General features: G+C 40.9%; 1 protein-coding gene across 1 annotated transcript; it reads left to right on the forward strand.

Moving 5' to 3' along the window:
- Window positions 1-1,524: 1,524 nt before the first annotated feature.
- On the forward strand, window positions 1,525-26,746 carry TIMM44 (translocase of inner mitochondrial membrane 44). Its single transcript, XM_026068915.1, has 13 exons — window positions 1,525-1,593; window positions 2,155-2,262; window positions 2,786-2,956; window positions 3,981-4,061; window positions 4,463-4,612; window positions 6,708-6,847; window positions 7,319-7,404; window positions 9,240-9,332; window positions 9,701-9,825; window positions 11,525-11,575; window positions 13,932-14,021; window positions 18,649-18,759; window positions 25,273-26,746. Exons 2-13 carry the CDS (start codon window positions 2,233-2,235, stop codon window positions 25,390-25,392), a joined length of 1,248 nt encoding a protein of 415 aa, XP_025924700.1. The 5' UTR covers window positions 1,525-1,593; window positions 2,155-2,232; the 3' UTR covers window positions 25,393-26,746.

Raw genomic sequence — 26,746 nt, forward strand, 5'->3', positions numbered from 1 at the left:
GTGCCGCGGCGGCTCCCGGGCCGGCACGGGGAGCGCTCGGTGCCGCGCGTCGCGCGCCTGGGACCGGGCCGGCGGGTGCTGCCGGGGGAGGCGGCCCGGCTGCCGAATCCCTGCCCTGCCCTGCTCGCTCGGGCGGCACCGGGACTTGCTTCGCTCGGCTCCGGCTCGAGCCCTTCCCTGAAGGCTGTCGTGAGGGCGCTGCGGGGCGGCGGGGCCTGGGCGCTGGCTTCTCTCCCCGCTCCCGTGTCCATCCCTGCGCGCTCCTTTCCTTTAGCTCGAGTATGCTGCGCGGTGGCCCCCACTGTGAATTTGAGCTGCTGGAAAGCTACCCGAGAAAAAATAGTCTGTTTAGCCTCCATCTGCCTTCTGAGCTTCCAGAAAGTTTTAACAGAGCCGTCTGCAATATTAGGCTGCTCTATTGATGCTCTTTGCTACAAAGGTTCAAGTTAAACATGATTTTTTTTCTTTGTGCTGAGAAGATGAGTGGATGTATGAATTGAATGCTAAGATTCTGACTTTAAAAGCCACTTCAGAGTTTGATATCCTTTGAAGGTTGTTGATGATCTCTTTTTTTCCCCACAGCAAAACTTGGGGTTAAGTTTTTCCCTTTAAATACTGAGCAAATGAAGAAATTGGTGTGTTGGTTAAGAGCAGTGATCTGTTAAGTCTACTAGGCAGTATGTCCCAGGTTTTAATGTAGCTCACAGTTAAAAGAATACAGATGTTCAAGTTTTTCATATAATATCTAGCTTGTTCTTGCATGCTACAAAGCCTGGACCTGGTGATAATTTGAGCAGCAAGGCCTGATGATAGGTTGTGGAGAATGCTTACTTCTTTGATTTAAACTTGGTACTTCTAAGTTCAGCAATCCAATTAACAAAGCTTAGTTATAGCTGCAGGGAAAATAAATAAAAGGTAGCTGAATTTAAAAGATGTGACTTACTAGAAATGTGGAAACCAATGAGTTAATGCAAAGCATATTTTTGGGCCACTAGGATATGTGGGGCAGTTATGCCATTGCTTTGTCTCAGAGGTAAGCTCTGGATTTGGCTTGTGCTGTTTGTCAGTGCTTTCACTGAAGCTACAGGACAGGACAGTGTGGCTGTTTACACCATTTCAACAGCTTTGAGCCTGACATAAAGACCTTATTGCTAGTCTTGGACACAACTAAATATTCTCGGCTTACAAAGTTTTTTCAAAGTTTCCACTGGCAAGGCCTATAGGACTTAATTTGCCCATATTTGTTTTTTTAGGGTGAATGGTTTGAGAGATGGTCTTATAGAGAAGCAGCTTGGGTTGCATGAGTTGGGTAATGCAGGCCCTTCAAGAACAGGAGGTTAGTTTGAGATAAAAGCTCCAGGTTTAGCCTGACTGGAGGCCAAGGATGGGCTGAATAGGTTCTCCCAGAATGTGGGGAAGAGGAGCTAGTTGGGTGCTGACAGATCATTTGGAGTGAGCTAAGACAAGAAGCTGTGAGCTGTGTGCAGTCTGCTGTCAATATAGGACGTTGAACTGAAGGATGAGTTATGTGATACAAGAGTTTGCAGCTTGTGGTGTCAGCAAGATGCAGCAAAATTTCTCGGTGAACAGTCTGTATGTGGACTTCAAATGCATCTTTTCTGTTTCATGTCTTGGGGCAAAAGATGTTTCTCTGACTCCAGGCAGCACAAAGCTTATGCACAGAGTGGCCCTGGTTGTCCTCTGTAATTGGGGGCGGGGGTAGTTAGTTTTGGAGCCAGTTTTCCTAGAAAAACAGTATACTTCTCATCATGAACAGATGTTTCAGCCAGTTACTGATTACATATAAAGGATGGCTTTACCTTCACATCACTGTTTTCATAAAATCAGCTTTCTGTGCAGCACATATATTTTTCCAAGTAATGATGAAAAGTATATTGCCCATTTTGGACTGCAACTCTGGTTTTATCAAAAGGAACTTTAAGAGGATGCAACGCTGTTTAAACATATAACAGCATTGTTATGGATTGTCCTCTCATGCCAGCCTGCAAATATTTCCTGGCAGCACTTACAATCTGTTCCCTAAAGACCAGTGAATGTTGTCTTTTCGCAATATTCTTTCCTTTCTTTCTTGGCTCTTTAAGCCAGCTGTCATCTTGTATTGTGTGCTAACTTAATTTTATGTTTTGATTGCAGAAATGTCTTGTCAGTGGCATATGGCTTATATCTGGAAGGTACCCGGTTCCCGCAGTCTACAGCAGCACAGTGTATAGAATGAGCAGGCCTGTTTTAGAGCTTTATCAGGTTGGTTAATGGTTGAATTTCTTACTTCAGGCTGAAAGTGTTTTCCTGACAATCAAAGTACTGAATCTACTAGATGTGGATATGTTTCTGAGAACAGCAGTTCTAGGTGAAAGTTTCAACTTTTTAAGATGATGAATCCAAGCATTTTCTTAGTAATTGAGTACAAGTGACAGAGTTTAGGAGTGGTGTTCCAATAACTCCTTCACCTACCACATAAACCTTCCATAGAAATTGTTTGATTGTCAACAACTGTTTCAAGCCTAGCTAGTGTCAAACTGCCTGAGGAGAAACAGCTTTTTTCATGGCTATATAGATGTATGTCACAAGACATTACAAGTGTGTTAGACCTTTGGCTGTTATGACAGTAAGGTGCTGCTTTTTCAAGGTGGCTATATGTTTTCCACAACAATAAATACACTAGAAGTGACACGCTGCTTGGCTTAAGTAAATCCACCTTCTGTCTTTAATACTTTTTCAATTTGATGTCTCTTTGATTTCTGCAATATGTAATGATTTTCTTTAGTCTAGATGTTACTCTTCTGGAGGAAGAAAGGGTTTTATATCAGGTTTTGTGGAGAACATCAAACAGGAGTTAGCAAAAAATAAAGAGATGAAAGAAAGTATTAAAAAGTTCCGAGATGAAGCTAAAAAGCTAGAAGAATCTGATGCACTTCGAGAAGCGAGGAGGAAATATGTAAGTCCCATGAATTCCTTCAATGTTTTCATTGCCTAGTCACTACGCTATTACTGTTCTGRATGTTAAACTTCAGTCTTTGTGCAAATGAATTGTTCCGTTCAGCTCAGCATGCCTGTTCTCATACGAACTTCTGCTTGGCTGGAAATACTGACAAGTACAATCAATGCCTTAGAGTGGGTTTTTTGTTTTTTTTTTGGTGGAAAATCTTTCCAGCAGATCCTTCTTTAGATTCCCAAATAATGAGCAGATAAAATAATGAGACCTTGAATGTAATTTTGTCAGTATTTAGATGCTGTCTGTGTAATCTTAAAGGATTAAAAAGAGCATTACTTGCAGTAGTGAAGTACTGATGTTTACTTGAGTATTGTGTGCTCCATAAGAACATAGGGCAGTTCAGGGCAGGAAGGGAACCAAAAGCTGGCAATAAATTACTTTGTATTTATACTACTGCTTTGTATTGCACTTCCTCTGCGCTTTGTCAGACATAGGTTTTTTTTAAAAAAAAAAAAAACTGCTTGTCAGACCACTCAAAATAAGATTTCTCTGCACTTAAAAAAAAACAACAACAACAAAAAAAAACCACCTTGGCCATCTACTTGCTCTTCAGTTGAACTGTAAAGTTTTTTCTAACCTGCTCTCTAAGTCAGTTGTGATGGAATTAACTGTTGGGCTCTGAATCCCTGACTCACTCATTTCGAGCTGTTGTCCTGCTCAGTCTGTTAAATTTGTTCATTAATTCCTTTTTCCTATGTTTAAGAATAGCTGTTAGTTTACATTGCATTGATCAGCGAAGAACATGTTATATTCTGATTATTTTTTTTTTGTAGTGAGAAAGTGTTGTTTATTTACCTTAAAAAAATGCTAGGAAGAGAAATGAATCTATTAATTCTACTCAGGCCTGAGCAGCTGTGGCTTTTTTGTCCTAAATTACAGTGTTAATGGGGTGTGCTATATGCTAAACTGTTGTTGATTGAGTGTTTTTTTTCTTCTCATAGTTATATCACGCATGTTTTTTCCACAGAAAACCATTGAATCTGAAACAGTGAAGACATCAGAAGTGATTAAAAAGAAACTTGAAGAAATAACTGGTACAGTTAAAGAGGTAAAACATAACATGGAAGAACCTTCTCCTGAGGCAATTTGGTCCTAAGACTGTGTTTTGTGTGGATCTGAATTATTCACACAAAAAAAAGGAAAGGGTTAGAGTATTTTAACTCTGGCATTGTTGGTCCTTCTCTTTAGTGTCAACAATTTTAAAATGTATGAATAGCAGTTATTGCAAATGCATGTGGTCTCATGACTAGCCAAAATTGTTGCTCTGCACAGAGGTGTTGGCTGCTGTGTCCCCATAAGTCTCCCCTGTGGCACGTAACGGAGTATTCACCTTAGGCTTGCTTAGTCTTACTGGGTATGCATTGGGATGTCTGTAGCACTCAAAGATGACTTACTCAAGGAGTTTTGACCAGTGTTTTTTATGACCTCTTCTTTCCTCTTTTGTTGCAGAGTTTGGATGAAGTAAGTAAGAGTGATATCGGCCGTAAGATAAAGGAAGGTGTGGAAGAAGCAGCAAAAACAGCAAAGCAGTCTGCAGAGTCGGTGACAAAAGGAGGGGAGAAACTAGGCAGGACAGCAGCCTTCAAAGCTATTTCTCAGGTACATACGTGGGTGCCTTGCTTCCCTGAGGCCCAGTCCTGTGGACACAAGTCATTATCATGGAAGTTATGTGCAAGCTTGTGCTGAGTCTAAAATTAAATGCAAAACTCTTAGAGCAAGACCTTTGCCATAAAAAGTTACTGCTTGTGAGCCACTGGAATAAACTGATAGGTTAAAGAGCTGTATTTTGCAGGTCTAGCATTCATTCAGGTGCCCAAGAAAAGGGCAAGTCTGAAGTAGCTGAGTTTCTGCTAAAATGTGATATTGTAAAAATTGTTTCTGTGCTTCTGTTCTGTTTCTGTGCTTCTGTAGACAGGTACTGGTGGTGCTCTTGGGAACTACTGATTGACAAGCTGGCATCCCTAAAGCTCTAATTTTCTAGAAAATATATAAGCCCTTGTATGTTTCGACATCACCCAATCAACTGGCAAATAGTGTAAAAAGAAATGTTCCTCACTGGTTTCTCATGCTTCCTCTGAAGTATCTGGCTTTAGCCTTTGTAGGAGAGAATACCTGGCCAGATGGACTATCAGCCTCATCAGTCGTGTCAGTCCCCTTCTTTCTGTGTTCCTAATAGGATGTCATCTGCTAAAGGCCCCCTCTAGCCATAACAGTATTTAGGAGGTGCCTTATTTTTTTGGATAGTCTAGGGCTGGGTAGTATCCACGGGGGCTCGTGCTTTGTTCAGTTCTTTGCCAGATCCCTCAGACGGTATTTTATAGTCTGTAGGAACGGACTGAACTTCAGAGCTTCTTGTTTGCTTTTCTGTGATGTTTAAAATCACTTGAAGTCCAATTTCTTCTTCATATTGTATCTTCTATTCTGTCTAGTTCCTGAGCACTGTTGTAACTTTCTTCAGGAAGAAATCACATTGACTTTAATAGGAGAGGATGTCTTATTCTGGCAAAGCTGTGGTGGACACTTCTGAGCGTTCTCCAGGAAATTACTGCATAAAATAAAGTTTAAAATTAACAGTCCTCATAAAGCCACATGGTGCTTTGGGCTAGATAAACTACATGTCCTAAATAAACATGCAGCTTGGGAAAAAGCTGTACAGAAAGAGTGTATATAAAACAACTTTCTGCCTGAGTGTATCTGGTTATAATAGGAAACTCTACTTCTTGTGAAACAAGTCTTCTATAGGTACAGTCACTAGAGGAACTAATGCTCAGAAGTTCAGTAAATTAATAAAAGCAGTGCAGCCAAGATAGAGCAGAAACATTAAAAATGCCTTTTAGTCCCAATCCCTATTGAAGTGTATAACAAAATTCCCTCCAGTCATTACAGTGGGATGTGGCTTCCTCTCAGCAAAGTATGGATTAAGGAAGTAGCTGTGCTCTGGTGTATATCAGTCCAGATTTATCAAGTTGTTTTTCTTGATGTAACCTCATCGAAGAGAGAGAATATCTCATACCTCTCCTTTAGTATAAGCTGTGCTACTGTGATTTTTCTGCACCTTTTCTCTGGCAAAAAACACTTTACTTCATAGCTATTTTCTCAGCTGGGAGATGTGTGGACTTTTGCTATGAAGTCTAAAATATGTTTCTAAAATATGTGTTTCAGGAAAAGCAAAACTTCTGTTTGCTTGAGCTTGTCTCTTGGACCTGGATTTTGTTGACCTTTCAGATGGTTTTGCTGCTAATGCTGATTTCCTGAAGACTTTCTTTCTTCTCCCCTCTTTGTGGATGCTAGGAATCATTCTTCCTTTACATGTATCTTGCTGTTCTATCAGCAGCTGCTGGGAGCTGATACTCCTTCCTTCCTCTAACATAACTTACTCAAATTTAAGCTCTGTAGAGAGCCTGTAGAGGTTGCACCTCATCAGCCATCGGGTTTGGCTGTGTCCGTGCCTTCTACTTTATTGTTTTATCTTCAGGTTGATCCAGATAGAACTGTCTGTTTGCTGTCCCAAACTGTTAACTTCTTAAGCAGAAGGCCTTAATATTGGTGTATTTCTCCATATGCATTAGCAAAGAGCCATTTGCTGAGTAGACAGAGAGGAGAATAACCTGTGGTGTTGCATCTTTTTTCAAATAGAAGTGATTTGCAGTTTTGTGAAAGGTAAATCGCCCTAATAAGAATATTTCCCTTTCAGGGAGTAGAAACTGTTAAGAAGGAAATAGATGAAAGTGTTTTAGGGCAGACAGGTCCTTACAAACGTCCAGAGCGACTACGAAAAAGAAAAGAATTCTCAGGCGAGAGGATTAAAGAGGAGCGAATATTCGAAGCTAATGAGTAAGTATTGGATGTAATTTAGGGTGAATATTTCTCTGTATAATTTGATAAAAGTTTTAAAATTTAACTGCAGGTCAGGAATGGGTAAAATCTGAGAGCTGAAGTGAGGCTGTGGGGTGAGGCACAACTTAGCAGAGCAGGTAGATATGGGAGCAAAATTCCACCGTATGTTGATGATAATGAAGCTGGGCATTAAGAAAAAAATGTTCTGACATGACATTTTTATTTGCACATGCGTTATATTTTCTCAGTTCTAACATCTTGCTATTGATTTAAGTTTAGCAGGACCAAGTCTGAGCTCCTTTCCTCTCTGTACTGCCTTGCTCCACTAAGTCACGTATCTTGTATGCGACGTGTCGGCCTCAGTGGTACTGCATGCTGCAGTGATGCTCACCAGTATATCCTGTTTTTTACTCTCACTCAGATATTAAGTACGTGTTCATGAGTAGCCATGTCTTCTGCTTTTTCTAGGGAGGCTATGGGTGTGGTGCTGCATAAGGATTCAAAATGGTATCAGCAGTGGAAAGATTTCAAGGACAACAACGTGGTCTTCAACAGTAAGTGTTCCAAAGACGAAGGAGTAGCACATTATTTTCAGTGATCCGATTGTTGTTGTGTTGCACAGATGGCATCAGATCCAACTAGTCTCAACATAATGCAAATTATGGCCAGTTTTTTTGTTGTTGTTGTAGCTGTTGCTGTGAGGTGGTGTGAATGGGAAGTAGGCGTAGCTGACAACATTGTAGCTTCTCCAAGCTGCTCCATCTCTGTTGGGGACCCCCCCCCCCCCCCAAACTTGTATTGCCTTTGATCAATAAAATATCAAAGCTCCTTGTAGATATCAAAACTTGCCTTCATTATTGCTCAAAGAGAACTGACCTCTGCTTTTCCTGGAAGAGGCCAGGGCATGCATGCCTGTTATCAGGGAGAGGGCAGGGAGATCTCTTCTTCCTGACCTCAAGCTTGAGGTGAGGAAGAGTCTTGTCTTCAGTGAGCTGGTTTCTGCTATCACTTGCTTACAATTCTGGGATATGTGGAACTTCGCTTCCTTTCTATTTTTACTTCAAAACATAAAAATAGTGGATATCGGTATTGCAGTGGGCAATAATTTTTGATGGTTATCTAGATGCTTAATGTTTCTGAAAGGCATAAAGAAGTCTGAAACCAGAATCCTTCAGCAAATCAAAATAATCCTTGCCTGTAGCTGCAGGGTAAATAAGGAAAAAAAAATGTTGTATAAAACTGGATCATATCCTTAAATTTGGACCCTGTTTCTTCTCACCTTCTTTTAAAGCAGAGCTCCTAGGGAAGTGTCCAGGAGTGGGTTTTTGTGTCCCATGTGTTAATCTTTCCAAGGAGACACTCATAGCTCCTGAGATTCTCCACATATTGCATCTTCCAATCCTGTGCCATTTGCATGAGCTCTTTGTGCATTCTCTGTTTTTTGTGCATATTTCCCAGACTGTAATTTCACAATTTGGGAAGCTTTGAAGATGTGGCTGCACCAGGCTCTAGAGTGTGTGCTCTCTCTTTATGTGCCACCTGTACCAAGAACACGGTGTGATTTTTTGGAAGGAGCATACGCTTCAGGGCAGCATTCCAATTGTTAATTGATGTGGTCGGAAGAAGCTTCCCTGTGGGCCCATTATCCCACAACTAACTACTGCAGTTTCTTTGGTTCATCCGATGGTGTTCAGAGACAGACAGTGATTTTGTTGTAACAATGTCCACTTGTTTAAGTGGCTTCGCTTCCCATCTCCTCCCCGCTGCCCTTGCTCTTCTTTCTGCCTTTGAGACGCTGCTTTATTAGGGGGAAAAGGAGTTCTCCTTCCCCTTCAGTAACTTTTGTGTTTTTGTGATAGCTCAGCTTGCTTTCTCCTCAAGGTTGAGGAGTACACAGAGGTGCTTAAAAACTGCATCCTCACCAGTGTCTTGCTATTCTATCAAAAATTGACAAGTTTTAAGGTCTACTTCTGATTTTCCAGGTACGCTTTCTGGTGTTGGCTTCGCATTGCTACATTCTGCTGCTCCCTGTAGCAGACTGAGTCAAGGGGGGTTGTTACTGCTCTAAGCAAGTCCAGAGGCTCTGGCAGTTAAAGTGAGAGAAACCATCATTCTCCTAGACCAGAAAGATTCTGGCGGGACCCTGTTCTCTACAGGAACCCTAATACTCATGTGTAAAGGAACTAATCCCATAGGTGGTGACAGTTATTAATATTTAAGAGCATGGTAGGAAGATAAGGAGAAACATAGCTTTTGAAATTGAAACTTATTAATCAATGAAAAGATTTAGAAGTGAACTAGTAGGTTAAATCCACAGTCTGCTGCATGTTGTTCCCAGTTCAGGAATGTAGTGAAAAGGCACTGCTACTCATGTCTTCTCTCCTTTCAGGGTTCTTTGAAATGAAAATGAAGTATGATGAAAGTGATAATGCTTTCATTCGAGCTTCCAGAGCTGTCACAGACAAAGTCACTGACTTAATAGGTAATGTTTCATCCTTGCTGTGAAAATGCATCTCTAGCCTTTTAGCTCTGTTCCTATGGCTGTTAGTGCTGTTGTCCTCAATGTATTACTAACCTTTGGGAAAGATTCTGGAGCTTTATAGTACTTTGCATGGATCATTATCCAGTATCATGCAGTGTAGCAACCTGTTACTGGATCAGAAGTGCAATGTAATGCAATGACAAGTGCTATTACGGGATAAATCTCAAACCTAATGTGCAGTTTATAGCTGTTCCCAGGCGACTCTTTTTTTTCTTCTGTTATATAACCAAAAATCTGTCTTTCTCCTTTTTTTTTTTTTTTTTGGCAACAGTTGTCATATCACCAGTCTTACTGAATTGTTTTATCAGGTGGGTTGTTCTCGAAGACAGAAATGTCTGAGGTTTTGACAGAGATACTTAAAGTGGATCCATCCTTTGACAAAGATCGTTTTTTAAAGCAATGCGAGAATGATATAATCCCCAATGTCCTGGAGGTAAGGTGGAGGCAGAGTATGATGCATTTGTTTTGTTTTTTTCCTTTATCACAGCATAGCAGATTTTGCTTTTAGTTTTCTAATGCTAAAATTAAAAGCTGGGACAGCATTTGCTTCTCAAGCATCCAGCTTAGCATAACATCCTACATGAGATAACCTTGGGAATGGGAAGCTTGATCTTGCATCACAATTTGGTTGCAAATCATGTTACACAGTTTAATAGCGTAGCAAAAAACTTTCTGGCCTGGGAAGCAACTGACCTTCTTCTCCCATGAGAAATCGTATGCGCATTTGAGGAATCAAACTGCACTAGGTTAATGAGCAGTACAGGGCTAGTGATGATATCAAATATTGAGGAAGGAAAGAATTTGGTGCAAATGCACTACTGGATTCTAAATGATCCGTAACTGCTTGGGAAGAAGACGAGGTCATGGCAAATGGTTCAGTGAAAATGTTTCTGGCACTAGTCAAGAAATTTTGTGAAACTTTAAGGTTTCTGAAGACTAGGGTACAAAAACACTCAAAAGATAGCACTGATTAAGGATGTGACTTCAACTGTGAACGTGTGTAGTTCATCTCATTGTCACAGTATGTCTGAAAAGACAAAGTGAAGGTAGGGGATTAAAAGATAGATAGCAAAAATCATGTTTTGAGAGATTTGTATGAGATTGGAAAAACTGAGACTTCTGAAGAGAAATGGATGTTAATAGAGAACAAAGTTTTATTTATTCATCCTACCGTACAATACACTAGAGTGTAATGATGTTGCCAGATCATATCTCAAACTGATACATGCTAATAAGCATGTAGAAGTATTTAATGCTCCTAGTCATGAGGTAATGAGCATAAGATGAGTCAAAAAGAACGATGCCTGCAGATACAGACATCCAAAGTGATGTACGGTTATGTTTTGTCACTGCTACCTTTCTAGTGACTAACTTGTGTGTATGTGACTGGAACTGTAATGTCTATAGGGAAATAAGGTGGACCTGTTGTAGTAAATCAGCCTAGTGATCAGTCTAGTCCAATTCCTACTCCTAACAGTGCCATGTCACTAAAGCAAGCTGCAAAAAATGTGTTCTCAACTCTTGGAAAATGTACTTCTCGTAGGAGAGTTTCTTTCCAACTGTAGGCAGCCAGCTTACTGATGCCCTCAAGTATAAAGATTTATAGCCATTATATTGAAAAACATCCTGCCACATACAAGTAACTTTATTTTGAAATCTGGTAAATTCACAGTGTCTGTCTTATAAGCTTCAGGTGTTTATTGCACAGTGTTTTAAAGAAAAATCTTTTCATGAGTTGCAATGCAATTCTTCTGTTCATTGTGTTCCCTGACTTTTTGCCTTCTTGAAAACTAAGGATCTGCATCTGTCCTGTACTTGGGCTGTTAGATCCCACCTCTCAGGACTTCTGGGCAGTGTGCATTCTGGTGACCTTTTGTAAAGTAACTTTGAAGATAGCTTGTATCTTAAGTACTTAAAGATTTATGTCTGTTCTACTTGGTATCTTTTTATTTATAGAAGTTCTTACGGCTGTTTGCCTTTATTTGGTAATTCATTCTGCTCCTATCCTGTTTCAAACTCTCACAAGATGATGTAGGATTTAAAGTAGTTTGCTTCTGAAAGTGCTGATATTTCAACTCTGATATGGGAGGCATTTTAAAATGTTCATATTTTATTTGATTTTTCTCTCTTAGGCTATGATGTCTGGAGAACTTGATATCCTCAAAGATTGGTGCTATGAAGCGGTAAGTAGAGCTACTAGAAATGTCTGAAAAGGTTAGGATTCTCCTGTGTAAGTAGGCGCATTGTGCGCTCTTTGCAAGCCATCCAGCCGTGTATCTGTGACACTGCTTTACCTGCTTTGCCCGACTGCTCCCCTGTGTAACATGTTCATGCTACAAAACACTAATGCAGCCAAGTTTACACTCTGGATTTCTGAAATAGTCTGGATAATGGAGGAAAGCTGTTTACAGAGACACATAATGCCTGTTTTAAGAGCTAAACCAGTTTAACTAGCTCCAGTTTTGCACTGCCCTTCTGGGTTTCGATGGACTTTTGCAGAGCCTTTGAGAATTGCTGCACTGTGTGCTCTCAGTTCCAGAGACCTTATTAGCTCTGGATTTAGCTCTGGTATGAAAGTCCCCAAGAGCTAATGAGCTTTCCTGCAACCTGGAGCTTGGGCTTTCATGACACACAGTCACCTTAGTGCCTCAGCGGCACCAGTTCACACCTATCCGCTCTGATTTAGCATAGGCTTAGCACTGCCATGGCGTGCCTGACTTTTCTGAAACCATTTGAGTGTCTTGGCACTGGGCTGTCTTGTGAAAGTTTGTTAAGAGAGATGCAAGCCATCTGCACTGCTATGATTATGAATTCATTGACTGTGTCTGCGTTGCATTTCTCTGCATTCCTGATACGGGGGAAGAAGGTGCAGAGACATCTGAACTGATCCGAAATGGTGGTGATCTTCTGCTTGCAGAGTTGATCTGTCCATGTAGCTAGTACATAAATGCAGCTCCACTGCAGTATCCCAGCAAATAATCTTGGCAGGCTCAAATTTGTATGAATTTGCAGCACAGATAATCCGCAGCCTGGATAATCTGACTGCAGAAAATTTAATTTACTGTTAAGATGGTGGTTTTGTTTTCCTACTGGGATAGATTTTCAGTATTGCATCCACTTCCTGAAACACAGTGTATATGAATTAGTTGTGATTCAGTGATTGTATTATTGTACACTTAACTTCATGGAAGTAGATCCTTATCTGAAGTTAGCATTTAAACGTAAGAGGATGTTTATTCTGCTCAATCTTCAATCTGCTCCAAAATAATTGTGCTGTTGGCAACACAGAGCCGTACTTGTTTTGTTTCTAAAGAATTTAACTGCTTAAAGTGAATGTTCTCCTTGCTGATCACCACCACCAGAGGGCTGGAAATACACACGATGGAGGAGGAAACCTTTTCTGTTTAAAATTTTCATGGTGGTTTGTTCTATTAGGTCTTCCTAACAATTTTGCAGTATGTAAGTGTAAGATATTTAAAGCAGTCTGAAAGTAAAGAAAGTTCGTTACTGGTTCAAGCAGCCTTTGAAATGACACCACAGAATTCCTCTCAAATCTGTAAAGGGAGGTAGCAAGTTTACTGCAATGCGTAAGACACAAGGCAAACCCTTCTAAGTTGGTTGTAATTGTAAATTAAGCTCATAAGTTGAGACTCATGTAAAATAAGCCAAGGGAGAGAATGAGAGTCTCATTAATGAGTGTCCAGGAGAAAAAGGCTCTTGCACAGAATCAGCCCATAAGTGTTAAGTGTGTGGTACTGGTGGCTAAAATGTTAGAATGCCAACCAGTAAGACAAAAACTTAAAACAGTGGCAAGTATCCAACCAGGCTGCAGGATACTGTCTGCCCACAAACTTAAGTATAGTTTGTGGTTCACAGAACTGTCGCTGCCTACTCTCCCTAGAATTCCTGTTCTGTAACTCCAACTGCAGTCTAGTGACTTGACCAGTATATTTCTTTAAGTTATTTGCACCTAAATGCTTGTGGTGAGGGTTAGAAGATCTGTGGTCATGAGGCATGGTAGGGACTGCCTCATGTTTGTTTGACAGATGCCAAGAATGCTGTGATAATGCTGGAGGCAAATAAAATTTCACTATTCCTGACAACAGTTCTCAGTGCGTAAATAATGAAGCATATGTGTGTGTGCCTGCAAAGGAGCCAGGAAATACTGGGCTGCCTCCAGGGTCTGGCTGGGTACTAGGAAAGTAGCTTGATTCCCAGATTGTTTCTCCCCGTTTGCTGTCAAATCAGAGCCGCGAGTGCTTTGGCTATCAGGTGCACTCAGTGTGCACATTCTGTGGTGAATGATGGATCTCCTCTTATGCCCAGTGGAGAGGGGAGTTTTAGTGAGAATTTAGTTATGTGGAACCCAGCACATTTGATACAGCTGTTTGATATCTTGCAATAAATAAGTATTCAGCACGTTTGCAAGAAAATGACTTTTTTTTGTCTTTTTTGATGGTTCTTGCTAAGCAAAAAATCCCTTTTTCTTTATGACAGAACAAATTCAAACGTGTAACACAAGTTTGTTGCTTCATTTAGACTTACAGTCAACTTGCTCATCCAATCCAGCAAGCCAAAACCATGGGTCTCCAGTTCCACTCCAGGATTCTGGACATTGACAACATTGATGTGAGTGTCCTTTTCTGTACTTCACCTTGGGGGCTGAATTAGAAACTCATAACTTTAGGACTTTCCTGCTTTGTTTCCTGCTGTGAGTGCTGTTTCTTGCCTCATGCTATTCTTGTATTTGCTCTTTCTGCTAACAGAGGAACAGATCACCACTGCTGAAAGGGAGAGCACATGGGGGCAGATTTGAGGAAGTAATTCCCTACTGTGTGATCAAGCCTAAATTACAGCACTGTCATTTGTCCCCTCTCTGCCAGGGCACCTTGGTCTTAATCATCTGGGTATAGATTTAGAAAGGCTAATAATAAAGGCAAATAGCACTGACCCAGTGTTTTCATGAAGGACTTTGTTGATGCTTACTTTGGATGATAATGTGTGATATTTCTGTGTCTCAAGGTCATGCAATGCAGGAATGGCTATTAGAGGGACTTAACTGCTGTTGGCTCTTGATGAGGAGGAAAGTAATGGTTGTGAGTGAAGCCATGGCCTGGTTAGGATCAGTGTTGGTAGTTGGGGATTCTTGCCAAACGTCTGCACAGTCTTAATGCTCTCCACATTGTTTTTTATTGAGCCAGAACTGTTACTCTTGTACTTAGCAGTAAGTCTAGAGTAGTACTTTCATACTTCCATCTGTCACTGGCCCACAAGTTTCCCTTCAGATCTTTTTCCTTCAATGGCAAAAGCATCTTCAAAAAGAAATTCTTACCTTTGATCAGCCCTTCCCTGTTCCATAGCCAGCTCTGCCTCAAAGGAGATATGTCAGGGGAGGAGGGGAATAGGGCAGCTACGCAATAGCACTTTAAAACACACACGGAAAATAGTCTGAAGTCAGAACAGCAGTTTACCTTTGTTGTCAAAGGTGCTAGCTCAATGGTAGCAATGTTCACTACATGTTTCTGTTGGAACAGAGTATGATAGTATATTTATACTGTGTACTTCCACTCATAACCAATGAAGATATTAGACCTGTGCCAATGATAAACGGGTCTGCTGATTTAAGTGTCCTTGAAGAGTTGTAAAAGAAGAAATTTCTTGCCTACTGATTGACTTTAATCTCAAAATACCTGGGGAAATTCCAGGAGACTGGAAGGAGGCTCATATAACTCTCTCAGTGACCAAGAGAGAGTTTGCTTTGAATGGCCTCACCTCATTCCCTGATGAAACAACTGAATACCTGAAACAAGCTTTGATTTTTCAAGAATTGAAGGATGGTAATATGGTTAATGCCAGTTTTCGTGGACTTCAAAGAGAAAAAAGCTTCATGTTGGACTTGATCTTACTTTCTGAAGAGGTCAATTTAGCTGGGAGAGAAAAGGAGGCGCTTGTGGCATACTGGCAATTTTTAAGACATCTGACTTGATGCTACAAAGTATTTGTATTAAAATATATTGCTGAATTGTCAACTGAGTTGTCAATGGGCAATCACTGCTATGTTTTTAAGCAGCTCTGTAGGGACTGATACTGGGTGAGACACTGTTCAATGTTTTCATCTGTTTCCAGTAATCTGGAAAGGAGTACAATTTTTTTTTTCTGATAGAGATGTAAATGATGTACAGAACAGCATTCTTGCTATTCTTGTAAAAATTGACAATAGAGCTGTATGCGGTTATCCTGACTAAGATTATAAGCTGAATCCATTCAGACAAATGTACCTTAATAAAGCCAAAAGCAGAGTCATTCTTGTAGGAACAGAGAACACAGTTAGACATATGCAATGGGGGGGTCTATACCCACAGGTGATCTAGTCCAAGGGCCAGAAGTGGAGAGCTGGAAGATCTCAAGTGGAGGTGAAGATGGAGGATAGTGATAAAAGGATGCTGTCCAGAAAGTGAGTGCTGGTCTGGCTGTTTTGGGGTATATTGGCTTGCAGATGTTGTCTACCATCAGTCACACTCCTGCAAGACAAGAAGTCAGGAAAAATTCATCAGCCGCAGTGGATGACAAGAGAATGAAAATTGGAGACTGTTAGTGGTGTGCTGAAAAGAGGACTATTTGTGGTGATTTTTCTTTTTCTGTCGGAATTTCTTTCTTCTTGTGCCCACGTTATTAAAAGATACTGAGAAGTTGGAGTGGGTGCAGGAGAGCTTCAGAAACACCTGAGGAAATTCTCTACAGCAAGAGGCTTGAAGAGTTTGACATGTGTAGCCCTGCAAAAGAACTATGGGAGCTGAGTTGATTAATGACCATGTATCTTCACAGGGAGAAAGAAAATTGTCTACCGTTAATAGACAGGGCACCTCCTAACACAGCTAACTCTTCTTAAGACCTTGTTGTTTTGTTGTCTGATAGGCTTTTTGTTTTCTCTCCTCCATCTGGGGTTCAGAGGAAGTCGTTCTTACCTCTTCTGCAACCCTGGAAATTAACTGCGTGTGCCAAGTGAGCAGGAAAATTTCTGTGGCATCTGCAATTCCCTTGATTATTTTCAGCAATAAATAACATGTTCTAACAAAATTAAACCTATGGAAGTAAGAGACATACTTAAATTAAAGTGTCTTATTTAAATCAAGGGTTTTCTGTATTAAGTTAGTGTCTAGGAGACATGGTTTTATTGCACACTGAATAAGCTATTTCCTCTGTGGGTGCTAATTAGTATAGAGCTGCGCACTGATTCTGAGTCGTGGCTGGAAAGACATTTCATTATTAACTTGTTTTGGATGCCTATATGTTTGCATGAAATTTTGTAAGAAAACTACATCTTGTTAGCCTCAAAATGATTGATATGGAATGTAATGGGTACAATTCTTACTATACTGTCTGTGTTGCAAGAAAGGGGGGATAAAGGGTGTTGTACATTTAAATTTTTAAATGTGTTTCCCTAGAAAAGATATATGGTAGTATGTTGAATGATCTTGTCCAGAAAAAGTAGTTCATTGAAGAAGAATATTTAGAAGATTTAAATGAGTTGACATGCTGCAGAGTTTGCAGCATTGATATTAAAATCGAGACTTTCAAATATCTGCATCGGAACTCACAGGCCAGGTACACATTTAAGCACTCTAGTTTGCTACCTCACTAGACACCTATTGCCTTTAAGTTAAATTTTGGATCCTTGATACTTCTTAAGGCTACTTGTTTAGCTGCCTAAATGTGGTTTTAAGTATGTAACTTGTGCAGCTGGGTTTCTTAACTTGATTTGAGAGAAGTATTATAAATACTGTTTTGATTGAAGGTTTTCTGGGAGTTCATAGTACTAAAATAATAGAGGAACACCAGTGTGGAAATCTTGGTGCCTATGAAGGATATAGTCTGATCACTGACGAGGTCCCCCTCTTCCCTGAAACACACGTGCAATTTATATTGTCAGAAAATTATCCCTTGCTATGTGGTGTAATATAAAATGGCTGTCATGGAAATTGGTCTGTCAAAGGGCTGTGAGATGTAGTTTTAGATACTTGGGTGGAAGGAGATTGCACACTGCTGAATGAGTGGGGCCCATTCCATAAATCCAGCCTGGACTGGGATGGTGGGAGTTATTGCAGTGTTAGAGAACTGATTCCTTCAGTAGGTAAAGCAAAGGGGCATTACAGAAGTGCTGAGCTTTCCTCAGGGGAGAATAAATTGCATACCTTCCTTTCCTAGACCTCCGGTCCTATCAAAAATAGCAGAGTTATTAGCAGAGTTCTGTCCTCTTGCCTGAATGAACACAGTTATTCACTGCAGTCCTACGTTCTACTCATAGTTTACCCTGTGTCAGCCAGAGAAGTAGGTACTGATCTCTGACTGTTTGCTTTAAGGCAGCAAAGTGYGAGCATAAAGTTCGAAACGTGCCTTTGTGAATTAGGGCACGTTCTTGTAACTCTCTTGTGAGGCATTCTTTATTATGTGATGAAATGCAATGTTTTTGAAACAGTGCATCTCATATACAGAAAAGTTATTGTTAAGTCTGAGGTAGTATGATCAACTCTTTGGGTAAAATACCCAATAACTCCAGAGTTGCTCAAGAGCATGATAAAAAATATTATTCTGTAGCTTACTACATTCCTACAAAAGAGGCAGAAAGAGGATTGTATTTTTTAAGAGTACAGCTTTGGGAAACAAAATTCTCCATTCTTTATTGTATTTCCATTCTTTATTGTGTTTCAACTACTAAGTTCTTAGAAGATTTAACGGGGTGATCCTGGAATAGAGAACAAAAAACCTGTCAAACAAAAAGTTGTCACCTTAAAGTCTTTCTCCTTCTTAGTTCTCTTTAGCTAGTTCAGTACAGTTTCATGTTAAAGATCCATTTACAAGCAAATGAAGAAGCTTCATTTGGTATGCTTTCTTTGGGAAATGTTTCTTAAGAGCGTGATTTCTTTTATTATTAGTCTCTACTTTGGAAATACTTAAAATAGAGCTTGTTCATGTTTTGCAAATTTTTAAACATAGGAAAAACTATGAAAACTTTGAGAACAATTTTTGGAAAGTATTTAAGCACAGGGAAAGGTTTGGGGAAAATGCTTTACAATAATGTCTACAGCGGCGGTATCAACAGAACAGATATAACCTGATTAAAGTGACTAGATTCAGCTTTGAGAGGCAATGGCACTGTTAGCTGTGTCAAGCCATAGCAGTTATGTTAAATACTTGATGCTTTTACATTAATCTTCAGAATTTCTCTTTTTTCTAACAGAATTTTCTTTCTTTGCAGCTGGCTATGGGGAAGATGATGGAGCAGGGACCAGTATTAATTATCACTTTTCAGGCTCAGATTGTGATGGTAGTTAAGAACCAGAAAGGGGAAGTGGTGGAAGGTGATCCGGTAAGTGATGCTCACCTGCTCTCTACGGTTTCTCTGGGTTTTCCTACTAGCCATCTCAGTTGTGATGGATCCAGTCCCTTTAGCAATCCCTTAAGGCAGTCTGTAGTGCTTTTGCATTTTGTTTATCCATGTTCTATATGATTCACTCACAAGAATGTGCTTTCTCTGCTGTTAGAGCTTTTGCAGGAGTCTGGTGTTGCTGACCCTTGGTGCCTCACAGTCTCCACTAGAACATTGTGAGCTGTCAGTGATTAAAAAGAAGGCTGTCAAATGAATAAATGCATAGTGATACGAACTGTTGTTGTTATTTAGGATGTTCATGCACTTGTTAATCTGCCATTTCATGAATTGCACTGTAAAATACTGAGGTCCCCCCCACAGCGGACGGGAAAGCTGTGCCCTGCAAGGGTGTCTAGTCTGCTTGTGTGTCTCCTAGAGGTCCTAAGGAGACAGGGCTAGAGGATGAAGCAGGTGACTTGAACACAAGTGAAAGAGAAAATAGGTAGGGCTAGAGAAACTTTTTTAGATGAATAGGTTAAAGACTTTGCCTGTTTTCCAGACCTGGGAAGAATGGACAAGCTCTGTTTTGGAAGCAGTATAAGTGTCCATACTACTCTGTACTAAAGTTAATCTATCTACAGCAGAGTTATCAGCTTCGTTCTGTGCTTTACAGTCATGGCTCTGTGGCTTTTGGACCAGAGCTGGCTCACATCCCCTCACCACAAAGCACTATGGAGAAAGCATGGACTTGTTTGCATGTGTTCACATAAACATTTGCCAAGTAATTAAATCAAGTGAGAAAAATCATCTGAATATTTACAGATGAAAATGATTGACCCAAGAAATCAACTCTAGCCCCAGGTAAAATTGAGGAAAACCAGGGAAAGAGCAATGCATCTCAAACAGTGGGTGTCTGCCTGTACATATACATTGACTGGTTGGTGTCATCACCCATGGTCAAGATATTGTCGTGCAGTTACATGGGGTACTGGGTTTTACAGTCTTACCAGACCCTTGGAAATACTGGACTAAAATAAAATATTCTTGGCAGTGGTGGAGGGGTCAAAAGGTGAGTGAAAATCTGGAGAGAGTTAGAAAACTGCGGCAGTTGAACTCGTTCTTGCAGGCTGTTCCAGCTGTATTTCTTGTCAGTCTCGTCACAAAGCTGCTAGATAAAGGTATGGAAAGCACCAGTAGTTGCTGAAGCCTAGAAAAGAGCATTTCTGTTCCTATCCGTGCGGAGAGGAGCAGGGCTGGTGCTTTAATGGATTCTGCTGCTTGGGGTTGCTGTCTTGATAAGGCTGTAGCAGAATTGTTTCTTCTCTACTCAAATACAGCATCTGTCTTCACTGATGATATATTCTGTGTATTCAAATAGATGGCTAGAAAAGAGATTGTAACTGGTAGGTATAAACCCCATGAAACCTCTCACTTGTGCTCCATACATTTCCTTTAGCGACTGTTAGCTTCCTAAGGAGGATAGATAGATTAATCCCATGTAACCAGGTTGTTCTTGTTGTTGCTTTGTGGGTTGCTAGGTTATCCTGGGCCAGATGTGCTAATAGCTAGACTCTAGAGAAACCTTTGAGAACCTTATGCAAGTCTGAAAGAAAATTAGCTTAAATTGGCTGACACAAGATTGGCTGGCTGTGAAACCTGGTGGAGAGTGTAAATATGAATAATATTGCCTCTTTTGGGTGAGGTGTTTAGTGGTGCTCAGCATGAGCCATTTATTTCTGTCAGACTCTTGAAACAAGTGTTACAACCCATTAATTGAGAATTATCTTAAGTGAGAAGAGTCTGCAAACACCTAGAAGGAACATTTTAGATCATGGGGAGGAGAAGAGCCGGAGCTGTGACCACCAGCAGCACTTTCTCCTCTTGCTGCTGCCTGGCCAACTCTCCCCTGTCTGCGCATTTGTCACCTGTGTTTCTGCTCCTTTAGTGCTCTCTGGGACAGGATTGGAAAGCTACATATTAAAGTCCCATCACACAGCTTCCACTTAATCCTGTTCTTTTTTTTTCTCCCCCTCTTCCTTTCATGAAGGGCCCCGTAAGAGCTGAGCACAAACAGGGCAGAAGCTGGAGTTACTTAACTAGGTTGTTTGTTGGAGATGGGGAAAAATCACAGGAACCAAGTGGAAGTGGGAGTTCAGGTTTTTTGCTACTGCCTTGCAGCGCTGGTACAAAATGTCTTACACTGTCACAAGCCTTTTCTTCCTGGAACTCTCCCATATCCACTTGTATTAAATGTTATTTATGATACAGGCTTCTAATGGGAACCCTGACAAGAGGTGTTTTGTAGAGTGACTGCTGTGCAGCAAATCTGACGTCTCTGTGGATTGTACTTCACTGTGATTTAGCTTTTAAATGTGCAAGTCCTAGACTGCAGGTTCTGTTGTGACTGATGCTAAACTGAGCTTTTCAGATTTAACCACAGAATATGCTTGTTACCAGAGTTAATGACACGGCATGCTGGACGAGCCCGTGCTTTTTTCTGGAATACCTTTGCTCCTGAGTGGCTGGCTCTCCAGACAGCTCTGGCTTGCACTGTGTCTGTGCAATGTTTTAAGTAGTTTAATGATGTATAATGGGTGACATTGTGAGAAGTCTGGAGCTGGGCGTTTCTAGCAGACTTGCATTAAAATTAATGCATGCATTTAATAAATATTGGCTTTTGCAACCATTCTCTTTAGTCCAGACTGTTAGTTTGCAAGAAATGGACTAATTTTAAAGATGGGGCCCATCTGGACTGATTTACGACCTGTCACATTGACTGCAGGGGGCAGAACAGCTGATACAGTGATTTCTTGCATTAAATTTCTCCAATCCTAGAAGATAGGTATTGATGTGATAATTATTAAACAGGATATCAAAGTCCATTTGCTGTCTGATTTCTCTGGAGCAGCAATAAATCAGGGAGATGCATTAAAATTCTCCATAGGAAATGAAACTTTAGTTTTAATCAAATGTCAGATGCAGGCTGGCTGGTAACTATGATTTGGTGTTACTGCTGAGCTGCTCCTGCAGAGCGTTGAACAAATGACCTTCTAGGGAAAAAGAGCCTCAGATTGTAAACTCTCTAAATAGAAATCATGTGCTAGTAATTGCTGCGGTATTACCTAGTTTGCAGTTGTTCAAGCTCCCACTGCTGTGCTGCACGCTCACCCCTGGTGAGATGGGGGGAGAGTGGGCAGTCTGTGAAGGAATTGGGCCAGGTGTTCTGGTAGTAAATGCAGGAGATCCCTGTGGAGCACCACACGATCAATCTGGGGAAGCTAAGCCTTACACAGCCCACTGAGCGGTGCTAGGAGGTCAGAGGAATCTTTTTAAAACTGAATCCTGAGGGACTCTGAGACAGGATGCTGTTTCTCGTAGTAGACTGTGGGATTAAAGGAGAAATTTTATCTTCTATGCATAGCCATGATTGAAACCCACCTCTGGGAGTCCACAGATGTTTGCTGTCTCAGTTTCTGTATGCAGCATTCTATATGCAGCAGCATGCACCGTACATTCAGGATTAAGATGTACCCTGTTAATAAAAGCACCAAATCAGTAAGCCAGAAATCTCTCAGCTTCGGGAACAAAACATTTCTATGCTTCATCAYGTCTCATTTTCAGGAAGAAAGCTGTGCTCTTTGTTTAGTAGTGCATGTTCTGAGATCACCAGCAATTCTAAGRTGGTCTGCTGTTCTTCCTTCAGAAACCCTATATTCAAGAACATATGTAGTGTAATTAAAAGAATTACAGAGTCATCAGGGCAATGAGAGGCATGGAAGAGTATCCATTAAAAAAGCAAATGAATTAGGAAAAGAGATAAACATGGATAAAGGGCTGTAAAATAGGTTGCCATGAAGGTGCCAAATAAGAGAACCCTTTGGTTTTGTGACACCAGAACAAGTAGTGTCTGTTGAATGAAGGCAGAAAACTTGAAACAAAGGACAGTGTTTTCACTCATGTAGAATGTGATTACTGTGACGGAGGTCTGTGAAAGCTGAAAGTGTAAATTAGCTCAACCGCAGCTGAACAAGTTCATGAAGGATTAGATCTGTTGATGGCTTTTGAGAACAAGCAAGTCCAGATGGAGCTGAGTCCCAGGAAACCCCTGACACTTCCCTGCAGTCAGTCACACAGGGACCTGCTTGCTACAAATCCTGTTTTACTTTTACCATACGGTATCTTGTACTGGCCAAAGTCAGAGGTCTTGATGTATTAGCAGGATTTTTTATTCTTTACAAGAAAAAAGAAATAAATGTGAAGACTTAGAAAACAAGCCAAAAAATGAAAGGAAACAATGATTAAAAAACATTCTTTGTGAGCTTGGGATGCCTTGGCCTTTCATAATCCAGAGTTATGTTTAGGCTCTGGTAGCCTGATGAATGCTGTGAAGATCCTTCTTGAAGGATTCACAGCTCTCCAGCTTTCTCAGGCACTCAAGTGTTCTGTTGTTTTTCTTTTCTTCTCTCCTCTGCTCCTCTTACTTACATATCGCAAACATCTGCATGACTCACGTTTTCATTTTAACACTTCCAACCAGAACTAAAGCAAGTTAAGCTTTTGAAACATTAAGAAAAAATGGCTTTATGATGCACAGTATTTCTAAAGCATTAGTTTCTAATGACTGCACTGGTACAGAAAGTCTCCCCCTCACATTTCTATACCTAAATTGTAACCTATAAAGATTCACACATTGAATCAAAATATAGTAGTTAAGTACACGTCTGGGAATTGAGCCAATGCTCAGTCTGATCCCTCAATGACACTTCCTTATCTGAGGGAAATACTTGTCCCTCTGCAGTTAATGCTATTCACATTATACATCTGTTCCATCCCAAACATTCTTGAATCTGTTCAAATATAACTCCCTTGAAGTAAGTCAGATAATTTTTTTTGTTTTTTTGGTTTGGTTTGTCTGGAAATGAGTTTGTAAAATCAAGTACTTGTTCCTAGTCGTTCTCTTCATCGGATGTATCTTTGGCCTTGGTTTATCTGACTTCAGTGCAGATAGAGTAACAAAATCTTTTTCCAGGTAAATTATTTATCTTCTAATTCTTCTAATTAACTTCTGAATTCTTAGAGAATGTAACTGATTTAGTGTTATAATTAAGGTATATTAGAAAATACTGGATTTGTGCTTATATTTCACTGAAATCTAAGACCTACTAATATCAAAATATATGCCAGCGTTACTAAAACAACCTTTCCTTTGCCCATCAGTGATACCTGCTATGTTTATAAATGTACTTCAGTGTTTGTGGTCCCAGATACAAACAGTTCAGTTCGGTCTGGGCTTGCATAAACCAGCACTCCTCATAACTGTGTGGTTGCAGCAGTGCTCCAGTGCTCTTACAGCCTTTCCAGTGAGAATCATTGTTGGGCAGTTACAAATCACCTGTAACTTAACTCAGAATCAATTAGCAGAGCTAACAGTTACCCAGGAAGAGAGCATCTTCTTCATATTTAGATGGGACCTTGGCTATTCAAGGGAAAATTGTATGACTGCTTGTTACTTAGCTAGCTTCTGTGGCTTGATTTTTGGCTGCCCATAAACAGGAGCATGTTGGATTCTCTCTGTGATTAGAAAGGTGATGAGATTTTTCTCCTGGCAGCCCGTTCTGTCTGATAGGTAGGTAGTGTCACCCCTTTCCTGGGAGCTGCAGAGACTTTGTCACCAGTAGCTGCAGAGACTATTCAGGGATTTGTTTTCTTAAGACCTGAGTGATTGACTCGGGATGTGCTGAGGTATGTTTTTTATCCTTATTCACTTACTAAGGACAAAACTGCAAGTGTTCTCATTACATGTATCAAGCAGGGGAAATCTTACAGCTATTTTTCATAGCCTGTAAACTCCTGTGGTGAAGATATTGTATTTGTGCAGCAAAGATTTGACTGAAGAATTAGTGTTTGTTGTAGATAAAACTGTGGTTAGGCTCGGTAAGACCTGATTTTCATCAATAAATGATGATTTTTATCCTCTCTCTCTCTCTCCTCAGACTCAATGATTATAATTTCTGGATAATTCCAGCTGCTCCTATTGAAGTGTGAGACCTAGTAATAGCTGTGGATGCAGCTGATCAGCAGTTATACAGGCTGGTATGGGAGAGGCAGAGTTATAGGTGTGGGGAAGAGTCTAAGCTCTAAGTTATGGATARCAGTACACCCTAGCAGTCAAAATGAGTTTGAAACCAGAAATTTATATTGAAAATAAGTAAACTATTATCAAGCTTGACAGTGGTGTCAGTTAATGTACACCCTCCACAGATACTTGGAAATCCTAATTTTGTGTTCAGAAATCAAAAGTGTCTGTGTTCCTGACTGTAATGAGTTTATAACCACAACCCAGTAAATGTTGCAGGTCCTATCCTTATTTGGGATCTTTGGGCTTAGTATCCAGAAAGCAAAATTTCAACGAGAGCAATCTCTGGAGGAAGTGTGGAGCTTGTTCCTGGTCAGCACTGATGTGGGAAGTCTGTGACCGTCATACAAATTCTAACAACTGCGTTTTCCTTCCAGGACAAGGTTCTGCGAATGCTGTATGTGTGGGCACTTTGCAGAGACCAGGACGAACTCAACCCTTATGCTGCTTGGAGGTTATTGGACATTTCCTCATCGAGCACCGAGCAGGTTCTCTGAGAAGAATTACCACCTAGAGCTTCCAGTACCTCTCTCAAAGCGATGCCATCTCTGAACTTGCACCAATCTACTGCATGATGAAATGTGGGGGCGGGAGTGGGGAGGGAAGAGGATAGATTGGTTCCTTTTCAGACGAAGAGGCTGTTAGGTGTGCCATCATTATACCAATCCCTGTTATGAACTGGATGAGTCTGACGTATCTGCCTTATGCTTTGCTGTGTAGCAACTGCACTGTAAGGATGTATGGTAGATTTAAATGTGAATGATCTAAGACACTAGCAGCTGCTGTTGGCTCCTTTTTTAATTGTGGCTGAAGGAGGCTGGTTTTTTTTCCTCTGTGTTCCCCAGTGCTTCCAGGGTTGGACAGAGTTGGGTATCTGAGAGCACAGCCACAGTGTCTGGTCTAGTTTCCATCTGCTGTTATCTTCTGGTGGCCTCACAGCATCCCTGAAAAGCACTTAGAGGTGCTCTTAAGGCACATAGGTCTCTACTAACATACATCTCTCATATGAGGTTGCACCAATAAGCCTTTTGTTGCTGCAGTGTCTTGCACTTTACCAAACCAAATACAATTAGGTCTTTGCAACTCTTAGGTGTGGGGGGCACAGCCATAATGGAGATGTTGATATCATCAGGCAAGTTCTCAAGATCAGCTGCAGAGGTGAAGCTTGCTGCCAGTGATGATGTTCATGTATCCCCAACTTTGCAGGGGGAATTGTTTTCAGTGTTTCTATTCATTGCATCAGCTGGTGCCACTAAAGAGCACATGACTGTGTCTCCCTGCCAGGTTAATCTGACAGTGTGGAGGGGACAGGCCCTAACCAGCTGCAGGGAGGCAGGCAGAGCATTGGAACAGTCACCAGGAATAGGGTTGGACAGAATAGCAACAAATGAGCAAATATGATGCAAAAACAGGCAGAACATCACCTCTTGTAGCTTGGATATTTATCATGTGAGGTGAGTAAAGAGGTTGCAGTTCACTTACCTACTGTTTAAAGTGTATTATGAGCACAGCTTTCTGCACCAGGCGGACTCGTGCTTCAGGGGGATGGCACACCTGGCCTGGGAGTCCCAGGTACCAACTGGAAGACGTCAGAGTGAGCTGCTGGCACGCTTGCACGGACTCTTGGTTCTGGGCMTCTGCTGGAGGTTCAGTTGGGAGTTATCATGTGTGTTGATTCTTCAGCTGCCTCCTCTTAATGGAGAGTGAGGTTGGGGGGTAAAGAAAACTTTTATGGAATGGAAAATCAAAGGATGGGTCTGCTGCTGTTTTTCTGCCTGTACACAAAATGGGGTGGTGCAGGATAGCACTTCCTTGACATTGTGATTAAAGAGAATAATTTGCCCATTCTTC

The sequence above is a fragment of the Apteryx rowi genome, unplaced genomic scaffold, assembly GCF_003343035.1.
Source record: "Apteryx rowi isolate R43461 unplaced genomic scaffold, aptRow1 scaffold_283, whole genome shotgun sequence".
Taxonomy (NCBI): Eukaryota; Metazoa; Chordata; class Aves; order Apterygiformes; family Apterygidae; genus Apteryx; species Apteryx rowi.

Bases quoted from the DNA above. Each gene is read 5' to 3' on its own strand.
- TIMM44 (XM_026068915.1), top strand. From the start codon at position 2,233: ATGAGCAGGCCTGTTTTAGAGCTTTATCAG. The intron at 9,826-11,524 runs GTAAGGTGGAGG...TTTCTCTCTTAG, and splicing joins TAATCCCCAATGTCCTGGAG to GCTATGATGTCTGGAGAACT. The intron at 18,760-25,272 runs GTAAGTGATGCT...TTTTCCTTCCAG, and splicing joins AAGTGGTGGAAGGTGATCCG to GACAAGGTTCTGCGAATGCT.